Below are 25,662 nucleotides of genomic sequence, written 5' to 3'. Positions count from 1 at the left end.
TAGTGGGTATTGAAAGAATGGTGTTTGAATGAACTGTGACAAATGGTATCTATGCTTCCATTAACAGTAGTATTGAAATGGTCCTTTTGATACCATTAATATTATTTTGTTAATAAAACAACATTGTTCTCTGTTTCTCTTTCGTTTATGCTTTAGATATGAAACCCCACAGATCGCCTTACGTTGTGGGATTATGCTGAGAGAATGTATTCGACATGAACCGCTTGCGAAAATCATCCTCTTTTCTAATCAATTCAGAGATTTCTTTAAGTATGTGGAGTTGTCAACATTTGATATTGCTTCAGACGCCTTTGCTACTTTTAAGGTAATTTTTTCTGAATCAGCTGGGTTATTTAACTTCAGCATTTAGTTATTTGGCTCTAAGAGGCAGTTTAACTTTTAAAAGCAGAAAGTTGTATTCCTTAGGTCAGAGCATAGCCAACTGTGTATGATGTGGATCATAAGAGGATTCAGTAAGTAGAATGCAATTAGACCCGTCTGTCACACTGTGGAAAAGGCAACTCAAAATGCTTGTCATAAGCTCATAGGGGCTTATGAAGAAGACAAAGACACAGAGTAAGGAAGAAGAAAACCAGTGAGAAGAGCAAAGAGTGAGGGAAGGAAGGAAAAGAGGAGGAAAGGACAGGGGACAGACTCTAAGGAGAGTTGGCGGTGGGTGGAGAGAAGAGGAGCAGCGAGGGCAAGAAACATGGACTTGTGCTCAGGGTATTGAGAAACCCCAGGAGCCTTCTCTGTTTCATAGGCGACAAGTCTCACCTGGCAAAACAACAGTTGTACAGTGGCTACAGATGAAGCCCCCAAGAGTATATCTAGAACACATGGTAGGAGGGGCCTTGGTGCATCAGATAGGAAGAAGGACATTTAACACAAAGGATGGTTCCATTTCTTTCTAGCAAATATCTGTTCCTAAACAACTGAGGAGATGTTCTCTATTAGTAGCTACTGTAGTGCCATTTTTTTCCTTTTCAAATCTGATGACTCTTTGCTGTCATGGAAGCAAGTTAGTTCCTTTTTTAAAAATCCTTAAATAAGACTTCACAAATAACTGTAAACATAGAACAACTCAATGGAGGGGGAAGATCAAATTCAACTGAGCATTTATTTTTGAAAATTTCCCCAAAGATTTTTCAATATTTAATAGAATAAACTATACTTGATAATAGTGTCTTGCATCATATGTTCAGCTCAGTTTAATTTTCAGCACAATATTGAATCACAAAAATAAACTATGGTGATTTGTACATGAGCATATTTTCCGTTGAACTTAAGTCCTTGAAAATCTAAATAACCTTAAAAACTTTCCTAGTATGCTACTGATATTGAAAATGCCTATTATCTATATTTTACCAAAATGCTCTGGTTAATATAATGTAATGACCATAAGTCACTTTTTTTTAAGTAGCTGGTTTCAAGGGGATTTGTTTACTTGGTTGGCTGGTTGGTTTGGGCTTTTGTTTTTAACTTCTTAGGCTTAACCTTTTTTGTTTTGAACTGCAAGATGACTACTGCCCAGTTAGTCATTGGTGTTTTCACATTGTTGGCTTATGTTTTTGTCATGGTATTGTCTACAAATTGTCCTTTCCCAAAAAAGATTCCTTACAACCACAATCTCTTTCACCTCTCCCTCTAAGAATCAACATGATAAGAAGTGGTATGAATTCCATCTCTCTCTGTACCTGACTTGCTATATGTCCTTCATCTGTGAGATGAGGAAAATAATCTCTGTTTTTGCAGAGTTGTGAAGATTAGAAATAACGTATGTAAGGTGCTCGGCACACTCTCCAGCACGTAGTAAAAACTCAATAAATGCAGCTGCTGCTGGCTGATGTATCGTGTCCCTGCCATTGCATGTCTGCCTCTGTCATTGCACCCTGAGTTCTCCCAAGCTGTGAAGAATTCACTAAAATGTCAATATCAACATTTTTTTAGCATTATACTTAGACTATGCAGAACCTAGCCCTGTCAAAACAATTGTTAGGAGGTGGGATGAAAGAGTACACTATTTCAAATACTTTTTTTTAACTTTGAATTCTTTAAAATTTGAACTTTATTTTTCTTGGCAATTTTCTGCTTTTTCATTTTGGGGTGGGATCTTAGCAATTTTTCTCCCACTCAGTTATTTGATCTATAATAATGCAACATCTGTATTTGTCTATGTATTATGTTTATATACATGTATTATGTTATATATGTGTGTATATATATATTGTATAATCCCTCCAGTTTTGTGCATACATTTATTATGTATATAAATTGGAGGGTATATCTATGTATATATAATGTATACACACTCAAGTATAAGAGTGTATGTGCACGAATCACTTATTGGCTGTATCCATCATACACGTGTGCTGGAGGAATTCTACCCTACCATATTATATTTTCTATTATTGGATTTTAAAGTTATTTTTTTCCCTTAGAATTTGAAGGAGCTGCTACTAACAGAACCCCCTCCTTATTCCTCTTTCTTTGGTGTAACACTAATGTATAGTGAATGGAAAACCTTTCCAAGCAGCACTCATCTGCAAAGTACTCTTTCTGTTGCCACCATCAGGGTATGTGCAGGGCCTGAGGCCATGGGAGATCATGGTCCTCATACCTGAGGCTGATGACTGTCATAATAGATGCAGAACCCCATGGGTGCAGCCATCCACAGTGTCTGCTGCAGCCCATGGAGAGAACTTTCTAACCTGGGTCAGCTTAGAAAATCACTGATACTGCTCAGGAGATTGGGGAAGAGAGTATCTGAAAACTAGGCATCCCGAATATCCACTTAGAAAAAGATTAGGGACCCCAAAGGATGCTGTGGAACTACCTTACTCTCTGAGGTGTCCCCTGACATAGGAACTGGTTTGAATTTTGACCTGGGATGGACCAGGAATGAATTCCTTAGAGGATTTTCCCATTTTAAAATTGTGATTCCAGAACAGTATTACATGTTCCCCTGAGGAAAAAAGTACATTTCTCCACTGATAGGCCCAATGGTCAATCAAGTTGTGATGAAAGGTAATATGAAATGAAATTAATAGCCAGTCTCATTATTTTTGAACTTGAAAATTGTAGTGCAAACTAATGAGGACCTACTGTATAGCACAGGGAACTCTATTCAAATAATCTGTAATGACCTATATGGGAAAAGAATCTAAAAAAGAGTGGATATATGTATATGTATAACTGATTCGCTTTGTTGTACAGCAGAGACTAACACAACATTGTAAATCAATTATACTGCAATAAAAATTTTAAAAAATAAAAATAAAACTGAAAAAAAAGAAAATTGTAGTGCAAAGTGCTTTAAATATTTAACTTTTTATTGAAATAGAAATAAGTGAGTTTTACCATTGCTGCTGCCTTCTTTTTCTCTGTGAGGTTATGTTGTGTATCTTGTATATGCTTTTAAGAAGCTTTAATTAAATATGTATTAAAGTATAAGAATTTATTTTTGAAAACTTGAAAATTCTTGTTAGGTTTTTAATTAAATTCTGCATAGTACCTAGACAGGGTATTTAGCCCTTAAGCATGTTAAATGGATTAGCTGACGCTTGTTTTCTTCCAACATTAAGGTGAATTAAGGATATAATTTAGGTGTGAATTTTCAGTGAAACATTCCTTTATGCTTTTGTTCAATTTTCCGAGAGTTATGTCTGTAGTTAGATCAGGCTACTTGTCTTCAACTTTGAAAGGGTGCATTGTGCTACTTAGTAACTGAACAACACTTCCCAGCCCATTAACCCAAGAGCAGGATGATGCTGAGATGGCCCTGTTAAATGTCATTCTTGTGCTTCCCAGCATCCTAGGCACTTACGTTTCAAAAGTGGTTAAGAAAAATTAAAGATTAATCATTGAAAATCTGTTAACTTGTGAGATATGGTTTTAGTACATTCAGAGTTCTTTTTTTAATAAATGGTTATTAATGACATTTTAAAAAGATAGTCATAGACTTTATTTGAATATTTATTATATCATTTTCACAATGTAGAGTTATGGCTTGAAGAAATATACTGTACACTTGTCTGTTAGGTGACATTTGTTTCACTAGTTGAATTATTTCTATGGTATGAATTTAAAGCACTCTGCTGTTTTTAGCATGAAACAAATTGTATTTCACATCTTAAACTAAGAATGGAAGTAATTTAATGATGTAAATGAAAATATTCTGAAACTTTTATGTTTCAAATTAATGGACTTGGAAAATCTTAGAAGAAAAAGATTTATAAAATTTGTTACCTATAATAATTTTGTTTCACTTGACTTTTCTTTTTCTAGGATTTACTGACCAGACATAAAGTGCTGGTAGCAGACTTCTTAGAACAAAATTATGACACTGTAAGTAGAAGTCATTTTTAAGTATTTACCTCATTCTCTCTTCCTCTCTCTCTCTCCTTCTTAGATCTGTTAGCACTTACTCCTATTTATGATACACAGTTGAAACCAACCATACACCCGATTGGTTTATTACCTAGAAGTCAGGTCATCAAGAAACTATGGAAAATAGAGGATGGCAGGAGATCAGGGCTTTCTTGTTTTTCACATCTCTTCCTGTTGTGCTCTGGAGCTCCAGGAAACAACTAGTACCTGCTCACTTTGATCTTGACTTAAGAGCATCCATGTTGCCCTTAAGAGGCAGTAGGAAACTCCAAATGGAAGAGCACCCCATCTTACTAATATAAATATTTTACTTGGTTTGATAACTAGTTTTACTTACTAGTAGAAATACCAAAATACATATATGTCTTCCAACTCCCTTCTCTAAGGGTGAATCCATCTCAACCTTTTGATAATTAGCTATAATTGTTACTGAACCAAACTCACCCGACATGCAGCAAAGCCAGTCTACTGACACCGGGTTGTGATGAAGGAAAATTCAACATTTATTGCAAGGCCGAGCAAGGAATGTGGGGCGGCTAATGCTCAAAAGACCCCAATCCCAAATGGTTTTCAGGGAAGGGGTGAGGGTTGCAGGGTGCCTCATTGGCTCATGGACAGTCTTCTGACTGGTTGGTGGTAAGGTGACAGGGTGGTATTTCAGGGGTTAACATCATCAACCTTTTGGTTCCAACCAGTATGAGGTCTACATGCCTGTGGACAGTATGCAGTTAACTTCTTCCACCTGGTGAGGGTTTCAGTATTTGCAAAACAACTCAAGGATATGGCTCAGGATATTATCTATAGACCTTGAGGAGGAACAAAAGATCCTTGACTTTGTTTTATGGCTAAACTATTATTATTTTGTCTTGCTTGGCTGTTTTCCTTTGTTTCTGCATTTTCTCACTTCTCTGATTAAATTTGCTCTTTGAAACTCGGGGAAGACCTAGGAGGCTGAAGCTTTTTTTTTTTTTTTTTTTTGCGGTACGCGGGCCTCTCACTGTTGTGGCCTCTCCCGTTGCGGAGCACAGGCTCCAGACGCGCAGGCCCAGCGGCCATAGCTCACGGGCCCAGCCGGTCCACGGCATGTGGGATCCTCCCGGACCGGGGCATGGACCCGTGTCCCCTGCATCGGCAGGCGGACTCTCAACCACTGCGCCACCAGGGAAGCCCCGAGGCTGAAGCTTTTTTACAAACAAGAAGTGGGGGACTCAGGAGGGTATGTTCCTGGGAAGGCCCCTCAGAGTCCTGCCTGGTTGCATAATGTGACTCTTCTAGGAAGCTTTCTGTAATCCCCCCACCCCCAAACACACACACACACTCTCTCTCTCTCTCTCTCTCTCTCTCTCTCTCTGTCTCTTTCTCTTTCTCTCCCCCTCTCCCTCCCTCTCTCCCTCCCTTTCTCCCTCTCTCCTTCTCTCTCACACGTTTTCCACGTTGTATTATTATGGTGTGTCTTTATATCTTCCTGACTGGTTCTTAAGCTCCCTGGGAGGCAGGAACCTTATCTGTCAAACACAGTGTTTCAGAATACAGTATAGACTTTAGTATCCACTTGCTTTGCTTCAGGATCCTGCTCCACCTCTTAATAATTGTATGATCCCGGACAAGTTACTGCACTTACCAAAAAATGAAGATATTAATAATACCTGCTTCATAGGATTGCTGTAGGAATTTGACAAAATTTAAAGTTTTTAGGATAGTACCATGTATTAATTTTTATCATTATTACTTACATCCCTAATACCTAACTCAGTGCCATACATTTGGTGGTGTTAAATGAATATTGAATGAACAGACCCATCCAAGAGCTGCTTTGCTTTTGCTAAGTGTATCAGCAATAGGAATAGCATAATTAAAGTGAAACGTAGCACAAACCTAGAAGCAAAACTTTATAAGGTTTATTCCAGTATTAGTTTAGCTGCTTCAGACCAGTACTGTCCAATTGAAATACAATGCAACCCACTATGTAAATTAAAATTTTCTAGTTAGCCACACAAAAATGTAAAAGGAAACAGATGACTCTGGGAAGATATGAAATACCCTATCAGTATCCTATGTCTTCATACATCCAAGTCACAGAAATTAAACTATGGATTTTTTATTCATAAGTTGTTTGCTGATCTTCCTTTGGTTTGAGATTAAGAATTATCAATATAATCATGAAATCAAAAGTGATTTTCATATCTTAAAATTATCAAGAGAATACCCATGGGATCAACTGGAGAACTTTGATCAAAGTGTAAAACATGAAGGGAGAAAAAGATTATTGCCAGAGATATCCAAAAGCTTCAAGATTAAAAGAAAATCACGTATTTTTGAAGTTAGGAAATGAATTGTTATTATAGTTTAGTTGTTCAGTAACTATAGATGCTGGATGGAATGTTAAAGTCTCATTAGATGTTACATTTATAATAAATGAAAATAAAGAGGGCAAAGATAGTTTATGACAAAACCTGTAGTGTTAACTACTAATCTTTTCTATAGGATGAGTGAGATAAATGTGTTGTGCAGTTTGCATTCAAGGATAATAAGCAATAATCTGAGAGACCATAAACTCATTCTCTTTGACTCTTATTTACCTAAATTTGTCTCTGTATCTATAGTCACTTCATGTGTAATTTAGTAGTTTCACAGATGCTGAGCCTGCTACACTGACCTGAACATTAGCTCTGAGAACTCATACTCCCTAAACATTTCATACTTCTTGAGTTTCATATTTCTTTAGCAGTAAACCTGAAGCTGGAGAACATGATATATGACCTAAAATAATGAAACTGGTAGCTTGGGGAGTCAACAATACCTTATCTGCGTGTATTTGCATTTTATAGTTACAATTAAAATTTACCACGACATTCGTGTGACAGATTTAGTGAAAAATCCTCCTTGTGTTCCATGACAATTAGAATAAACAAGTCCTTTATGTAAAAGAGTATAATTACTGTGACTTTAATGTGAGCTACATGATTTTGTTTTTACTTTTCACTTTCTTAATTCTCTATCAGGAATTATCCTCAGTGTGCACAGCTTCCCCTCATCATGCACACGCACACACACCTGGCACTTGCTCCTCTGAGGACCAGGACCCTCCTCAGCCCCTGAGCTCTCTTGCCTTCAGTTCTCTGCCAGGCTTGCTCCTCCCACCTGAGTGGTCTCCGAGTGTGTCTATGTGTGATGGGAGGTTGACACTGAGCTTTGCCAGCCGCTGGCACTCTGTGTTCAACCAAAGGGACTGGGCAGTGATTGACGACCAATCACATTAGGAAACGGACCCCAATCACCAGCGTCCCCTAGCTTCTGGGGAGAGTGGAAGTGCCCCAGAGAGGCCACTTGGCATTAACATGGCCATTATGTGGCAGAAGTAGCCCTATTCCTCTACCCGTTCATGCTATGAATTTGACAGTTTGATTCTTTATGAGTTGCTAAGTGTATTTAATCTTTTCTCAAATTATTCACAGACTAATAGCTATCAGCAAGACTACATAAACAGATTTCTTTAAAATGTCTTTAAAATGTCATAAAATGAGTTATCCTGTAGCTCATTAGATGAGTTAACAGATGTTTTATTCAAAATGATTTATTGGGAGGACTCAATTACTTCATTTTCTACTCAATTTCTAATTTACAGAACTAAAATAAAACAAAGAGAAGTAGCAAACTTAATGCAGAGAAATCACTGCTGGGTTTACACTCTAATATTTCTTTTCTTTTCATTAGATTTTTGGAGACTATGAGAAATTGCTCCAGTCTGAGAATTATGTGACTAAGAGACAATCTTTAAAGGTAATATCAAATTTCTTTAAGTTAGAGTCTCCAGAAGTTGATATTCTTGTTAGTAGATGACTAAGGTTTAATAGTGGACAAATAAATAGAGAAAAATTATTCTATTTTTTTGTAACTTGAGAAGTACATTCAACGTTATGACTGTACTTTGTAGCAAAACGAGGTAAGTGCCCTGCTTCAAATACTTTTTGGAAGTAACAATATAAGTAATAAGTACAGAATAAATACAGGATGAGGGGTATGTTTTTATTTGTATGTAACCAAACGGCATTTCTGATTTGAGATTCTATCTCCTATGAAATGCCTGTTGAAATGCCTCTCTCCCTCATCAGACAGGGACCCAGCAGAATTGGGCCACATCCATCTGTGAGTGGCCTTCCCTCCCTCAGTGAAAAGGTGCCTGGAAGTAGCCATTTGGTCAAGAGGAGGTGGGACAGCTCCTGAGGGAGTAGGACATTGGCTAGAGCTGCATCTCTGCCCTTCAGATCCTACTCAGATATCCAAAAGAATGTTTTTGGCAGATAATAATTGGCCGTTTTTAGTCAAGCAATTTGTATGATGCTTGAGCTTACTAAATATTATTTTATATTATTATATATTCATATTATTTTATATATTAATTATAAAAATATAGTATTATTTTTTAAATGTTGGAATGATGACATTGTAGAACAATGCATTTGTTTCTAAATATTTGATAGTTTTAAGCTAAAGCAATAAATTAAATCTATTTTGTACCACATATTTGTGAATTCACTTTCCCCATGATTATGTGTCAGCCTTGACCACTCTCCCCTGTACTTGTGCCCTTGCTGCTCCAGCTTTACCTGTTGATGGAGAGGTCAGTGTACTATTTTCAGCCAGTCATTCAGCACTCTTGATTGAGTTTCTCCTTGTGCAGAAACCCATACAGAGTAATCCACATAGAAGAAAAGTATCATGGGTGTGCTGCTGTCTGTGCTGGAGCTTGAATTAATGAGATGGAGCTCCAGGCAAAGGCAGAGACATCAATGCTGTGCTCTCCCATGTCCAGAAAGCTTCTTAAAAGCAGTTGAAGATAAGGATACATCCTGTTGGGACAGCCGTGTACTTAAAGAATAGACACAAGAACAGTCAAACCAGGAAAGCTTGTCTGTGTTACAGAGGTAGTCATCCTGGCGGGGAGTGGAAATTGGAACAGTAAACAGAGGTGACGATGCTCTGAAGGGCCAATATATAGCTAACTGCTCATAAATTTTCCAAGTCCTTCCTATTTTCAGTGGAACCTGTCAGATACTGGGCCAAAGTAGAGGGGTTGATATGAACTAAGGTGACTGAACCAAACTGGGATCAAGAAAACTGAGGGTCATGGACTTTAGAATTTATCCTTGTACCATTTTCCACAGTGATAAGAACTTGTGACAAATTTTTCTGTGATCGACTGTCTCTAGGGCCTTAGGCAAAGTTATAAAGTTTACAGTTTTTTACCCAGACATTTCCCTTCTTGGCCTTCTTCCTGCTTTTCTTTCCTGCTGTCCTGTCATCCCCTCCTATCCATGTGCCCATTGCCCTCATTCTCTTCTCAGGATGCCTTCAACCCCACCTTGTCCTGTTCCCTTGTTAATATTTGTTAAATGGTTAGAGCAGAACCTACCACATGGTAAGACCTGCATATATTTGCTAAAGAAAATTGAAATAAATTTCATTAATAAATATTCCTCGTCACTGTCCCCAGAGTTCAGTCTCTGGACTGAAGGCACCGATCTATTCTAAATAAATAATTGGGACTAGGGTCTGAGTTAGACTTTTTCCTACCAGGATGCATTTGCATTTAAAAATCGAAGCCTGTTAACCCAGTAGATGTATGATTAGTACAACATGTAATACAAATTTAGCGGGTAGCAAAGGGGAGCAAGAAAGACTCATTTCTCACCTCTGTCTGCTGCCACCTGGCTCTCCACCATCCAGCCTCTCTTCCTCTTTTCACATAGTTCTCCAGCTGAAGACCTCAGCGCTATTCCAGTGACATGGCAAAGAGCATCTGACTTTGTACCGCATGTGGTATAGAAAGTCTCCTTTAAACTCTCCCTTTTCAAGCTGATTGTTTTCTACTTATTTACAGATGCCTCAGCCCACTCATAAGGCCTCTTTCTTTATTAATGCACCCACACATACTACATGAGCTGCTATTCCCACTTAAAATCCTTTACAGTTGACTGTCTCACAAATATTTGATTTACAATGTGATAAAACCAAGCACTGGTTAGACAGTGAAAAGCACTAGTAAAAGGTAGATAAAGTATATCAAGAATGTAAAAATTGCTAAAATCGTTACTGAAGAGTTGGCCTTTTTTGAATGTTGGATTTAGGCAGAGATATTGCTAAGATGGTCTTGTATCAGTCTATTCAAGGAAAGAGCTCCTTAAGTATTGTTTGCTCTTTTCTTCATCAGAACATTGTCTGCAGAGCTCCACTGTGTGCTGTTGGGTTTTCCTTTGGGTAATTAGATCTGTGGTAGCAGTATCTTCTATTTTGATTTTACTATGGTTATATCTCTGGATTCTGTAATATTTTGCACATAGATGTTTCATAATTTTAGAAAACAAGAGAGGTTAGATTATTGTAACAGTGTATTTACTAGGCTATTTTCTGATTCCAAAGTAGTTGCTACCTCCTGCCTTTTGTTAATCAAATTCTAAATTTTTCTGAACTATCTTGGGGTGCTTAGGTTCCTGGTGTCAATAAAAAATAATTAACAGAGAAATTCCTTTCACTATATGACATAGCTTAGGAATTTATTTCTTATCTTCTTCAGAGGCCTGGTATTTAATCACTAGAAAGATTATAATTCGAAAGAAGCTTGGTGGAATTCTGGATTTGGGGAGAGCTCTGGTCAATATCATTAAAACACAGAGTTTTTTAAAAACTCATTATTGTGCGTGGTTTCACTGTATACTATGAAGCCTATAACATGAAAGTTAAAGAAGTAAAAAATATGAATTTTTTTCCTTTTACTTAGTATAGTATTGCTGTATAATGCTTTGTATTACTATGAAATGCAGCATTTTTCACTGTCAGTATTAATTAATAGATTAATATTTAATGGCTAAAAGATTCAGTGTTTTTGGCCAAATGATTTAACATAATTGATTGTTTCCAAAAAGTAGTGAAATTATATAAACAGAGGATAGATTGGGTAGAATTTATATATAGGCATCCCCATGTAATAAGAATTGAAGTGACTTAATCTGAACTTAACTCATAAATGTCACTTCAACAAATATTTATTGAATGTGTGTATGTATACAAATTTTAAATTTTTTAAATGAAATTGCTCTGTTGCTATAAGACCTTTTGATATGTGTATGTGTGTATGCTTTATATGTATTTTTGGCCACGCCACACAGCATGCGGGATCTTAGTTCCCCAACCAGGGATTGAACCCATGCCCTCTGCAGTGAAAGCATGGAGTCTTAACCACTGGACCACCAGAGTTATATTATAATTATATTTTATTATAACATATAAAATATGTTATATTTTAAATAAATATATATCTACATAGAATCTATATTTACATAGAAGCTACATATATACACATATGTGTGTATATATATAAAGATATATATGTGTGTGTGTATATATATATATATATATATATATATACACACACACATATATATCTTTAGAAGCTTCTTGTCAGCTTTACAACCCAGAATGTTTTTTGGTTTTTTTTTTTTTTTGAGAATCCGGGAGCCATCCCCCTGCAGTGTAAACATCTAGGAAGATAACTCTCCTTCCTCTCTATCACAGGAAAGTTTAACCTTGATGCTCCTCTCCAAGCTGTAACCATTTGCTTGTCAGAGAGATAAGAGAAGTTTTATTATTCTCTACATTAGTTGGATAAAAGCAATGAGGTAAAACAAATGGCTTCTTCAATGGCCAGGTGAATTCAGGGTGAACTATGAAAGGGTGCACAGCAAATGGCACTGTCTGGTCCTCTTATAGGGGACCAGTTATCTTTCATCTTGAGAGTATATATATGTACTGGATTGTAGCTGCTTGGTTGTATAAATAAGATAGAATTTTATGTCTTCGTAATGCCTTTTTTGTAGATTACCTGCAGTGTTGTGCTCTGAATACGCATATTCTATAATAAAACTGCTTTCTTTCTTTTCTACACTTTGTAGAGAGGATTCTGTGTTGCTTGTACTTTATTTCCCCAACGATATCCATACACCTCACACAGTTAGGTTATAAGGGATACAAACACTAGTAGGAATTGACACATGCCCTTATGGAGCTTATATTCTAAATAAGCTCATGAGTAACTCTGCACTGTAAGGCAAAGTGAGTACAGCTAGGAAAAAACAAAGAGCACAGAGGCAAGAGAGGAAATTCAGCTGAGGAGAAGAGTTGAACTATAGAAATAGAAGGTAGAACGGTGGTTATGGGTGGGGGGCAGGGGGATGGGAGATGCTGGTCAAAAGGTACAAGCTTTCAGTTATAAGATGAATAAATTCTGAAGATCTAACATACAGCATGGTGACTATAGTTAATAATACTGTATTGTATACTTGAAACTTGCTGAGAGTAGATCTTAAGCATTCTCACCCCAAAAAGGAAAAGGGTAACTACGTGAGGCTATAGATGTGTTAATTAAATTGCATGTGGTAAATATTTCACAATGTATACACATATGAAATCTTCATGACGTACAATTTAAATGTACACAGTTTTGTCAATTATACCTCAGTAAAGCTGGGAAAAATTTGGAGCAAGGGTAGTGAAGCCACAGAAGCAGAAGAATGAGAAAGAATAAGTGAGGGGGCAGAGGAAAGGATGCAGCAGAAATGACTCCAGTCACAGTGGGTTTTGAATGCCAGACTAAGGACTTCAATTTTTATCCCCAGTTCAAAGGAATCTAGATACTTGTTTGTTTATTCATTCATGTTATAAGTGGCATTAGTAACATGAATAAGGCTGATCATCAGGAAGATTCATTTGACATAATGTGCAGAATGGGTTGGATTGGGTGAAGACTGAAAAAGAGACCATTGTGTGTGCTGTTGCAGTAGTCCAGATGGAAGGTAGGAGGGTCTGAGTGAGTAAAAATGGAACGAAGGATGTTCAAGACATTTAAAAACAGAAGATTGGCAGATCTTAGATATAGATTTGGTATGAGGAGTAAAGGAAGGAAAAGAGCTGAGAAAGATTTCAACTCTCTTCCCCAGGGGACTAGCAGATCATGATGTCATTAACAAGGAGAAGAAAGGGAATTGGTTGTAGAGATGTTGAGTGTGATAGGCCAGCTAAGTGTTCAACCAGGGCTTGGGGTGGGGGTCAGGGAGTTAAAAATGTGGGTATAGAGTTTAGGAAGGAAATTAAAACAGAGATGTATAATAGATTTGGGAGACATCTTCCTGGATGTCATAGTTGAAGCCACGGGCATAGATGAGATTGTTGGGAGTTAAAGAGGTAAACTACAGCTTGGAAAATCCCTGCATGTATAGAGCCTAAAGGGAAGGGGAATCAGTAACAGGCAGCATAGGAACTCGCTTCAAGCGGTAAGAAAAGAGAAGAAAGCGGTGGCCTTGAAACCAGGAACAAAGAAAGTTTCCAGGAGAGTATCCAGTTAGCTTTAGATGCTGAGGAGAGATTAAGAAAGATGAAGACTACAAATTTACACAATTGCTATTGCATATGTTTGAGACTAACTGGTGACCATCTAACATCCAACACTGGTCATCATTAAGTATATCATATATAAAATTATGTTAAGGGTACATTTCACCCACCTGGTTGCTGAAGCTTTAGGAATTGCTACCACTACAGTGAGAATAAAAGTTCAGCCATATGCTGCTAGGGGGTCTTCAACTATTCTCACTCTTGGTATTTTTATTTTGTTTTGAAGTGTATTAGCCTGTTTGGGCTGCTATAACAAAAATACCATAGACTGGGTGGCTTAAACAACAAACATTTATTTCTCACAGTTCCGGGTGCTGGCAAGTCTGAGATCAAGGTGCCAGCAGCATTCCGGGATCTCTTTTTTAAGAGCACCAAACCCACTCATGATGGCTCCACCCTCATGTCCTAGTCCCCTTCCAAAGGCCCCACCTCCTAATACCATCGCATTGGGGATTAGGATTTCAACATATAGATTTAGAGGGACATAAACATCCAGTTCATAACATGGAGTAATGCCGCATTTTAGGAGTTAATAATTTGTCACCAGAAAATGTTTTGCTTTACTTTTTTATAAAAACTTGCTGCACATATTAAATTTCATATGAATTCAGGGTCAGAGTTTTTTTCTGGCTCTATATCAGGTTTTGTAATAAAATTTAGGGAGAAGGTAAGAGTCACTTAATATAACCTGTTTTTCCAGCAAGCTACTAGAGTATATTTATTCAGATAAGGAAGGTATAATTGTTAAGTCAATTTTTTTATTCTTATCCTACCTCAACGCCTAAGGAGCAGTACATTACTGGGAAGCACATTAAAGTAAGGGATGAAAATAATAAATTTATTTCTGGCTAGCTCTTGATGAGGGCAGCAGAGAAAGCTTTTTTAAGCAGTAGCAATGACTGGCTTAAAAAAAAAGATTCAGAAATGCATTAAGCACTGACTTTAGCAAAACTGTATGAAAAATTTAAAAATAACTTAATAATAACAACAGCTTCCATGCCTATGCTTTAAGATGTACTTAAGGACTCTGAATTTTTTTCATATCAACATTCATAACTCACATTTATATTTTGTTTTCCGGTGTGAAGAAGTGGGATATATTTTGAATAAGATGACTCTCGGACAGATTCTAATTTGATTCTGTGTTTTTTGTAGCTGCTAGGTGAACTGATCCTGGACCGGCACAACTTTGCCATCATGACAAAGTACATCAGCAAGCCAGAGAACCTCAAACTGATGATGAACCTCCTCCGGGATAAAAGTCCCAACATCCAGTTTGAAGCCTTTCATGTCTTTAAGGTAAAGTGCAAGCTGCAGAAATAATGTGGGCATTTGTTTTCCAGTCGCAAATGGCAAACTCCCTACTGTGTACCCTCCTTTATACTTGAGAGAAAATTAAATAGGCAGTCTTTCTGTTTTGCATGACTTAGGTGAAATTTTAGAGTTATTTTAATGAATGCCCATTTGTTTCTAAAAGATTTGCTAACTAATCCATATCTCGACATATTTTCATTTTTTTCGCTGAGAAAATAGGGGAATACTGTTTCCCAAAAGTTACTAAAATAATCAGTGATTGAGTTGAAGCCGAAAACCTGTGTCAGAATTTGAATGCTTTGCTTCTGCCTGAAGTGTTTCTTTGAACTTTAAGTGAAACCTAAAGAAACACTGAGTACTACTTGCTTTGTTACTTGCTTAGAAATATTTTAATTCGTTTTGAAAGAAAAGTAGTCCATATAACACCTGCTTTTTCTTTCTAATATCTTTTCTTTGATGTAAGAGTAATAAAATCATCTCCTAGAAACTTTAAACAATAGATTTGTTTAAAGTAGGGTAGGTGGAAGAAATCTAATCTATAATCCCATACCCCTGACTTAACTATTTTAAAGATTTTAGTAAATTTTATTTTCCTGTGCACATATTTGAAGGTTTTTTCTGCAGCTGTATTTACATTGTACACACAATTGATACACTAATTTTATCACTCAATGCTATACCGTAAGTGAACATTAATTCACTGTTGTTATATATAGTGTTTAAAAAGAGCCAGTAGTTTTATTGGCATTATAGTTTTTCATTGGGTATACTTACTCTAGTTTACTTAAATATTCCTGTGTCGTTTATATTTAGGTTATTTTCAATTTGTAGCTACAATGAGCATTTTATGTATTCAGCTAATTTTTTCCATATTTAGGATTATTTTCTTAGGATAGGTATCTAGAGTAGAATTAAGGATTCAGAGAGTTCCAGGCTTTTTTTTTTTTTTTTGGCCTTTATAATGTATATTCAGTGATTGAATTTATAAGTCTATAAATGGGAGACATGGCAGTTTATAAGGTATGTAATTGTTGCTTTGAGAGGTAAAAAACAATTTTAGTCCATCTTTCAGCCACCACATCTTTATTGTCCAAAAGACCACTAGAGCAGTTCAAATTCCAAATTAATTTATGAATTCCATTTAATTACAATCAAAATCCCAGCAGAACTTTTCCTGGAACTTGACAAGCTGACTCTAAAATTTGTAAGGTAGAACGATGGCCTGGGATTATCTATGGCAATTTTCAAGGAAAACAAGGTAGGGAAATCCATCCTACCATATATTAAGACTTATTATGGATTTATAGTAAATGGAGACAATATTGTACTGGCATAGAGATAGATAAATAGAACAACAAAACAGAGTAAAAAGCCTAGAAATAAGCCTGTGCAAATATGAAATTTGATATTTCATAGTGGAGGGATTGTAAATCAGTGAAGAAAGGGTTACTGTTAATAAATGGTTCTAGGGTAATAGATTATTCATATAGAAAACCCTACTCTCCACTATATTCAGAAATAAATTCTGGTAAAGATCTACACTTGACAAGCAAAATTTTTTAACTTTTAAAAGAGAAAATAGGAGACTTTTTATGATGTTGGGGAAGGAAGAATTTTTAAAAAGAATTAAAAATCACAAAACATAATAGAAAATAAGTTTGACTACATTAAAATTTAACTTCTTTTTGAAAAGACATCATAAACAAAGTGAAAAACAGGACAGAATGTGACACATGTAACTGACATATCATTTAGAAAAAGACAAACAATTCAATAGAAAAATAGGCAAAGCATACAAGTTGGTAATTTACAGATGAGGAAACCTGATTGGTCAACAAATAGGTGAAGATGCTCATCTTAGTAGTAATTGTGGAAATGGCCATTAAAATATCAAAGAGATATCACTTTACATTTTTCATACTGACAAAAATGTTTAAGTCTGACAACATCAAATTTTGGTAAGGTTGGAGGGCAGTAGGTCATACACTGTAAATTGGTACAAGCACTTGGGAGAGCAATTTAGCAAAATAAAGTACTGAAAGTGTCCATACTCTTCAGTCCTGAAATCTCATTTTCTGGCAATTTCCTAGGGACAATCTTGCTCACATGCATAAGGAATCCTGTACCAAAATGTTTATTGCAACATTGTTTCGCATGTTGTAAAATGGGAAAAATTGGGTATCTACAGGAGACTGGGAAAATAAATTGTGCTGTATTCATACAATAGCATATAGTAATGGGTTAAACTTAATAGAGTTATATGGATCAGTGTAGATAAGTATCAGAAACACTGAGTGGGATAAGCAAATGTTAAAAGGATGTTATTTATTTAAAGTTTAAAAACATGCAAAACAACGCTATGTATGGATTCAGACATATGCAGTTATAGTCTAAAAACCTGCATGGGAATGATAAATACCAAATTCAGGATAGCAGTCACTTCACGGGAGGAGTAGGAAAGAGAATGATATCATGAAGAAATGTCTAATAGCCTTTAATTATATCTGTAATGTTTTATTTTATTAAAATTCTGAAGGCAAGTTTGGCAAAAATGATAGAGCTCTATGGTGGGAACTTGAAATCTCATATGTTATTGCTGTGCTCTTCTCTGTGTTAGAATTATTTAATAAAGAATAAACACAAATTGGATGAGACAAAAATAGGCTCTTGTAGGACAGGAAAATGCCTGCAGAGTATAAAATGATAGGCCCTCTTAAGACCCTTGCCTTTTGACTGAGGAAATTATAGAAGGCTGTGTGTCTTATCTTTCCAGCTCCCACAGAATTTTAATATATCATCCTAGATGAGAACATGCTTCATATAACTTGGTTCCAAAATGCAGTATTATGGAAGTATTCAGTGGGTGGCAAAATAGAAATAACCTACTTCCATCCTCTGAGATCAGAATTTGGATCATCTCATTATTGGACAGAATAGGTGCATTTAAAAATAGTTGACCACTTGTTTACTTGTATGTGTATAAACTGGACTTACTCTGGACCCTAACTATGTTCGTTGCACTGAAGGGCAAACTGAATTGTTTACTTGCCAAAAATATTTTGTTATTTAGAAAAAGTAACAGCTGAGTCCTAGAGTTTTCTCACAGTTCTTTATTAATAGTCTTTTTCCCCAGGTACCTTTCCTAAAGTACAGAAAATGTGGAACACATGACTAAAAATGTCTTTGCCAGATTATTAGTGGCCAATTTTCATTAGCTTGCTTGAAAAGTTCAAGGACTTGAATGAGTTGCCATTTCATGTTTTCTCTGCTATTGGCGAACAGGATGGTATGATGGGAAAGGACTAAATGGAAGTCATGGAAGTCAAGAGACCTGGGTCTTTGTTGTGGCGCGGTTGCCACCAGTGACTTTGGGCAAATCCATCTGGATCTGCTTCCTCACTTGCAAAATGTTAAATTAAAATCAAAAGTCTAATTCTAAGATACTAGGTTCAGGAGACCTTTGTCTCTGTGATCCTGCCTCTTCCAGAGATATGGCCAACGTGAATTTAGGGATCAGCTATGAGCTGATCTTTCTTTCCTTTCCCTGTTAACATCCTTAATAGCAAAGGACGCTGTTGCCACTGTCTTTCGCACCTAGAGGGTGGGGATGGCCAGTGCCTTTTGGCTCACCTCTCAGAGCTGCTGGAACTCAGGCATGGCCATTGCCGAAAATGGGTCTGAGTGTACTGCTCTGTTGCTCAGATCCTAGCAGTTGGCCACAATAGCCATTTCCATGAAAACAAGAAGCTCCACCCTAGCTTATTCCAAAATCCAAAGGCCAGCTTGACAATTCACCTGAAAAAGTATACAGAACAAGAATGGTTGTCCTCATGAAAGGTTCATCTCAAGCTTTGATTTCAGTGTCCCGGATGCCCCAAAGGAATTGTACATTAGAGCATTAGTCACCTCTAATCAGCAACTACCTTTAGAGGCAGCAGAGTTCAGAAGCCATAAAAAAATAAAAATAAGGAAAAAATTTAAACTTGAAAACAAATTGAACATTTTTTTAGGTCTGTTGTACAGTGTATGGATTCAGTAGAGTTGATCCAGTGATGCCTTGTCTGCAAATTCCACTATGTTTCACATTTATTTTGGATTCAAACAGAGAAGCTTAGTTTGTTCTATATATTTAATCTTCTAAAAAATTTTTTTGGGAATAAAGACTGTTATGAGTTATTGCTGTCGTTACCACAAATGCCAGACAGTTCCTAGCTAAAACTTCCCAGCAGCTCACTTGTAAACTAATGGTAGCCAGAGGAGCCACACGTTTGGCTCCAGTATGTGATTTCCTAACATATTAGGTGTTCTGTAAACATCAGGCATTTTGTGTAACAATGTAAACGAGCCTGGGGTACTTTTTTTTAATAAGTAACAATTTTAATTTATGGTAGTAAAGTTCATATAACATAAAAATTCACCATTTTGACCATTTTAAAGTGTACAGTTCAGTGGCATTTTGTATTTACAGTGTTATACAACTGTTACTACTCTCTAGTTCCAGAACATTTTCATCCCCCCAAAAGGAAACCCTATACCCATTCAGCAACTACCCCTCGTTTTCTCTTACCCACAGCCCCTGGCAATCACTAACCTGCTTTCAGTCTTTATGGATTCACCTGTTCTGGATATGTGATATAAATGAAATGATATAATGTGTGGCCTTTTGTGTCCAGTTTCTTCTATTAGCATAATGTTTTTAAAGTTCATCCATGTTGTAGCATGATCAGTAGTACCTCATTCATTTTTATGGCTGAATAATATTCCATTTTAAGGATATATCACAATTTGCTTATCCATTCATCAGCTGATGGACTTCTGGCTATTGTGAATAGTGCTGCTATGAATATTCATGTACAAGTTTTTGTTTGAACAAATGTTTTCAATTCTTTTGGTATATACCTAGGAACAGAATTGCTCAGTCTTATGATAATCCAGTGTGTAACTTACTGAGGTACTACCAAACTGTTTTCCATAGCGGCTGCTCCATTTTACATTCCCACCAGCAGTGTACAGGGTTCCAATTTCTCCATTCCTCACTTGTTATTGTTAGTTTTTGTTTTTTTTTTTAATTGTAGCTGGCCTAGTCTCATTGTGGTTTTGATTTGTGTTTCCCTAATGATCTAATGATGTTGAGGATTTTTTCACATGCTTATTAGCCATTTGTATATCTTCTTTGGAGAAATGTCAGGTCCTTTGCCCCTTTTTATTTTATTTTTTAATATTTATTTGTTTGTTTTGGCTGTGCCAGGTCTTAGTTGCAGCACACGGGATCTTCGTTGTGGCATGCAGGATCTTTAGTTGCAGCCTGTGAACTTCTTAGTTGTGGCATGCAAACTCTTAGTTGCAGCATGCATGCGGGATCTAGTTCCCCAACCAGGGATCGAACCCAGGCCCCCTGCATTGGGAGCGCGGAGACTTACCCACTGGACCACCAAGGAAGTCCCCCTTTGCCCCTTTTTAAAAAAGGTTGTTTGTCTTTTTGTTGTTGTGTTGTATGAGTTCTTTATATATTCTGGATACTAGATGCTGATCATATATATGATTTGCAAATATTTTCTTACATTCTGTATATTGTCTTTTCACGCTCTTGATAGTGTCCTGTGATACACACAATTTTTAAATTTTGATGAAGTTCAGTTTATCCATTTTTTTTGTTGTTGCTCATGCTTTTGATGTTGTAGCTAAGAAACCATTGCCAAATAGAAGGTCATGAGGATGTACCCCTATATTTTCCTCTAAAAGTTTTATTAGCTCTTTTTTTTTTTTTTTTGCAGTACGCAGGCCTCTCACTGTTGTGGCCTCTCCCGTTGCAGAGCACAGGCTCCAGATGTGCAGGCTCAGCGGCCATGGCTCACGGGCCCAGCCGCTCCGCGGCACATGGGGTCTTCCCGGACCAGGGCACGAACCCGTGTTCCCTGCATCGGCAGGTGGACTCTCAACCACTGCGCCACCAGGGAAGCCCTATTAGCTCTTATATTTAGTTTTTTGATCAATTTTGAGTTAATTTTTGTTTATGGTGCAAGGTAAGGGTCCAACTTTATTTTTTTGCATGTGGATATCTAGTTGTCCCATGTTGAGTGTTTATTATTATTATTATTATTATTATGAAAAGGTGTTGGATTTTGTCAAATACTTTTTCTGAAATGATCATATGGTTTTCTTTCAATGTACTAATATGTCATCTTAGTTTCCTAGAGCTGCTATAACAAAGTACCAAAGACTAAGTGTCCTAAAACTACAGAAAGTCACTGTCTCAGAGTTCTGGCAACTAGAAGTCCAAGATCAAGGTGTCAACAGGGTTCGTTCCTCTTGGAGCTTTCAGGGAAAATCTGTGCCTCTCTCCTAGCTTCTGGTGGTTGCCAGCAATCCTTGGCATTCCTTGCCTTATAGATGCGTAACTCCAATCTCTGTGTCCATCTTCACATGGCATTTTCCTCTGTGTATCTCTGTGTGTTTCTGTGTCCAAAATTCCCTCTTCCTCTAAAGATACTAGTAATTGGATTCAGGCCCAAGCTAACTCAGTATGAACTGATCTTAATTTGATTACATCCTATTTCCAAATAAGGTCATGTTCACAGGTACCAAGGGTTAGGACTTGAACATTCATCTTTTTAGAGGATGCAGTTCAGTCTAGTACATGTGGTGTATTACATCGATTGATTTTATTATGTTGAGCCATGCTTGTATTTCTGGAGTAAGTCCCATTTAGTCATGGCAGGTAATCCTTTTAATATTATTCTGGACTTCGTTTGCTTGTATTTTGTTGAGGATTTTTGCATCTTTATTCATAAAGGACAGTGATCTGTAGTTTTCTTGTGATAGCTTTGTCTGGCTTTGGTATCAGGGTAATGCTGACTTCATAGAATGAGTTAGGAAGTATTCCCTTGTCTTTTATTTTTTGGATGAACTTGAAATGGATTGGTGTTAATTTTTCTTTAAAAGTTTGTAGAATTTACCAGTGAAATCATCTGGTTCTGGGCTTTTGTTGAGAGGTTTTTGGTTACTGATTCAACCTCCTTGTAGAAATAAAAAAGATTATAAGAGAATACTACAAATAACTGTACATCAATAAATTAGATAACCTAGATGAAATGGACAAATCCCTAGAAATGCACAAACTACCAAACTGATATTAAAAAAAAAGAGAAAATCTGATTCATGAACTCTCATTTCACCTACACCATGAGCCCTTCCTATTCCAAACTCAGAAATCTAATGTTATCTCCACCTCCTTTGAACCTCCACAGCTTTTCATTTCCCTCTCATAGGTCCTTTACATCCTGGTGTAGTTTTTCCTTCCTCATGCTTGCTGGATTGGAGGAACCTTGAGGGTTCAACCTTGTAGCTCCCACTGTCTCCATAACCGATCACTGGCCACAGTGTGTTCGGAGTAGAGTTGTGCACTGTTGGAGGTTCAGGAAGAGGAGGCGGTGTGCAGAGGGGGCAGTGTGCAGAGGGGCTGGTGGTGAAGCACTCAGCCCTTCTGAGGAGTGGGGAGCCCAGAACATGAAACCAGAGAGCTATATAGCAGTCAACAGTTTTATGGATATTCTGGTCATGTCATTATATATATAGCATCTAACTAGGAAGTGTGTCCTTTGCAAAATACTGTACCAGTCAGCATTATAGTTTTTCTTTTTTTTAATATGCTTGGTTTTTTCTTTCTTTCTTTCTTTTTTTTTTTTTGGCCACACCTCACAGCATGTGGGATCTTAGTTCCCCAACCAGGGATGGAACCCACGCCCCCTGCAGTGAAAGCACAGAGTCTTAACCACTGGACCACCAGGGAAGTCCCAGCATTATAGTTTTGAGTTATTGTGTCCTGTTATTACAGTTGTCACTGTCTTTTATAGTACAGCTGAGTTATTAGCCCAGGATCATGGTTTCAACTAGGAGTACACATAAGAATCTTTGTGGAACTTTATAAAAATACAGAGAGACAGAACTCCCCTCTAGATCTACTGAACTGGAGTCTCTGGGAGGTGGGACCTAGGCAGTTATAAATTTTAAAGCTCCACATACATAAGAAAATAATAACATTGGTGACCTCCAGGGAGAGGAGGTGAGAGGGGGACTTTTCACATTTGTCCTTTTTGAATTTTGAGCCAGATGAATATATTAAGTATATTCAATATATTATATATATTGAATATTTATATATATATGGTTTTATATTTATATATTATCTATTTCATTATATAGAATTATATGTATTTATTTAATTTTATAATCACATATTTAGTTATATGGTAATTTTAAATATATGATTACATATATAATTTAAATATATTGAATATATTTGTATATTCTCTGTAGAAAATGGATATGAATGGGGAATGACTCATTTTCCTCAATAAGGAAGTATAATCTGGGGCTTTCTGTATTTTACTAACACATGTAACAAATGAGACACAGGTGGGATCCGTGTTTTCCCTGATGTGCATTCCTTGTCCTAGGTATTTGTTTCTCATGTTTCAGGTGTTTGTGGCCAGTCCTCACAAAGCACAGCCTATTGTGGAGATTCTACTAAAAAACCAACCCAAACTCATCGAGTTTCTGAGCAGCTTCCAAAAAGAAAGGACGGACGATGAGCAGTTCACCGATGAGAAGAACTACTTGATTAAACAGATTCGAGACTTGAAGAAAACGGCGCCTTGAAGTCTCACCCAGTTTCCTGCCACCGTCACTGTCTCATTTGTTCAGTTTGTACAAAAAGTGTCATTTCAAAAAGTATTCATTCTTGGGAAGGCTTTGGAGGTGGCTATTTTTTTCTCAATTCATTGTTCAGGGTAGATGGAATATAAATGTCTGAAAGAAAAAAATTAATTTAGAATAATATATTCATCTTAATCGAGTCTGTGATTATTTATGTGAAATCAGAGCCATTGTTTTAGACATTCATAGAAGCAATTTTAACCCTTTCTTGATGAAGGGCAACAAGGCTGTGGGCTTGCAGACCTGAGCCCTGAGTCACCACGAGCCACCAAGTAGTAGGAGCCCAAAGAATGGGCGTCACTGAGTTCTCGAAGAGGATTAAATTCTTAGAGAACTGGGCATGGGGGCAAGACGCACAAAACTGTTTTGCCCATCTGTACTTGAACAAACAAATTTCTCAAGGTACCAAGAAAATAAGATCCATGTTTTCAGTCATTACGTATTCTGTTCCCTGCCTATATCTTTTAACTGTAATCATTCATTCCTAACTTCCTAGGGAATTGATGCCCACCTTTCTGCTTACTGCCCCACATTCCACCCCAATGGATCTCCTCAGCATGACCAACTCATGGTACACACACAGACACACACACTTCTCCACTCTGACCAGGTTAGCATGGGACCAACTAAGTCCAAACAGGATGGACTAACAAGAGTCATGGGCGTAGAGCACCCACAGGGTAGGACCTGCTTACTTGAGAACTTGGAACAGATGGGTAAGAACCACAGCTCTAGCAAAAGTCACTGCTGTTTCCCACAGACTTCTGTCGGGTTAGTGAATGTTTGGAATATTTCATTCATACTTCTCATTATGGGAAAAAAGTTTTGTGGTGAAAGTGTGTTTTAGAGTAGGAATCATTGCATTGAGATGCCTAGCGTGTGCAAAACCATGGGTCCAGAGGGTTGCACAGGCCTTTATAAATAAGGGAATGTTGCCGTTGGAAGCGCAAATGATTAAATGCATGAAAAAAATCCTCAAAGGACTAAAAATTTTTTCCACTTTATTTTCTAATAAGCTGTCGTTCTAATTTCACATCAAATTCCTCAGTGAAAAGGTAGAAAACTTATAAAAATGTTGGTCTCAAATATTCTCTTGCATACTAGGATGGTTAAGGATTAATTTGTGTTTTTTTAAAAAGGCCATGGTTTGTTTTCAGACATCAAGTGTATAAAACGGAATTTTAAGCGCTATTTACAAGACATTAAAGGTACAATTGTTAATCTGTATTTTTTTCATAATTCTGTTTCCAAATCATGAGTTATGGCTTCCATAGGAATCTTCACTTTTTACAACATTGGGTACTGTGTTCTTCAACCAGATATTTCTCCACCCAGAGAGGGAAAGATCCCTCTCCAGGATCAGTGCCCTTGTAGATGTAGCATCTGAAGAATCACCTGGTGCGGTTTCATCCTTCTTGGCTGTGTCTTTCCGTGTCCAGCGTCAGATCCTGAGGCAGATGCTGCAGGGCCTGCAGGACCTTCTTGCAGCAGCTCTGGTCAGTGCCGGGCCGTCTGATGACCTTCATTCTTCAGTCACTGAGGTCAGATTATTTTTATAACATTCCCTGACAGTCCATAATCTCTTCAAATTTGACTTTTCTGATTTTATTTGTTTAAGAGAGATGAGTGTAAATATTTCTTTAAAAAAAGAAGGCGGCGCAATAATGACCATTGGAAATGTATTTCATTGCTTAAATACTGTTCCACACATCATGGGACACATGTTTTCAGTTGGAAAGCAAGGTCTTGTTATAATTCTTTTTTGATAAATAAAACATATTTTATTTCCTCTGAGCT

General features: G+C 37.0%; 1 protein-coding gene across 2 annotated transcripts in view; it reads left to right on the top strand.

Annotated features, from left to right (window-relative positions):
* The window catches only part of CAB39L (calcium binding protein 39 like), a 98,438-nt gene extending 73,007 nt beyond the window's left edge, over window positions 1–25,431 (top strand). For both annotated transcript variants that reach the window (XM_082675732.1, XM_082675733.1), the window contains 5 exons: window positions 157–325; window positions 4,288–4,347; window positions 8,104–8,169; window positions 14,992–15,135; window positions 23,629–25,431. In XM_082675732.1, the coding sequence (XP_082531858.1) occupies window positions 157–325; window positions 4,288–4,347; window positions 8,104–8,169; window positions 14,992–15,135; window positions 23,629–23,808 (619 nt within the window). In that variant the 3' untranslated portion in view covers window positions 23,809–25,431. The remainder of the gene's footprint in view (window positions 1–156; window positions 326–4,287; window positions 4,348–8,103; window positions 8,170–14,991; window positions 15,136–23,628) is intronic.
* Window positions 25,432–25,662: the final 231 nt, after the last annotated feature.

The sequence above is a fragment of the Grampus griseus genome, assembly GCF_964374135.1.
Source record: "Grampus griseus genome assembly, chromosome: 18".
NCBI classification, from domain to species: domain Eukaryota; kingdom Metazoa; phylum Chordata; class Mammalia; order Artiodactyla; family Delphinidae; genus Grampus; species Grampus griseus.
The sequence above is the reverse complement of the archived record's forward strand: the minus strand, read 5'-3'. Positions and strand labels throughout refer to the sequence as shown.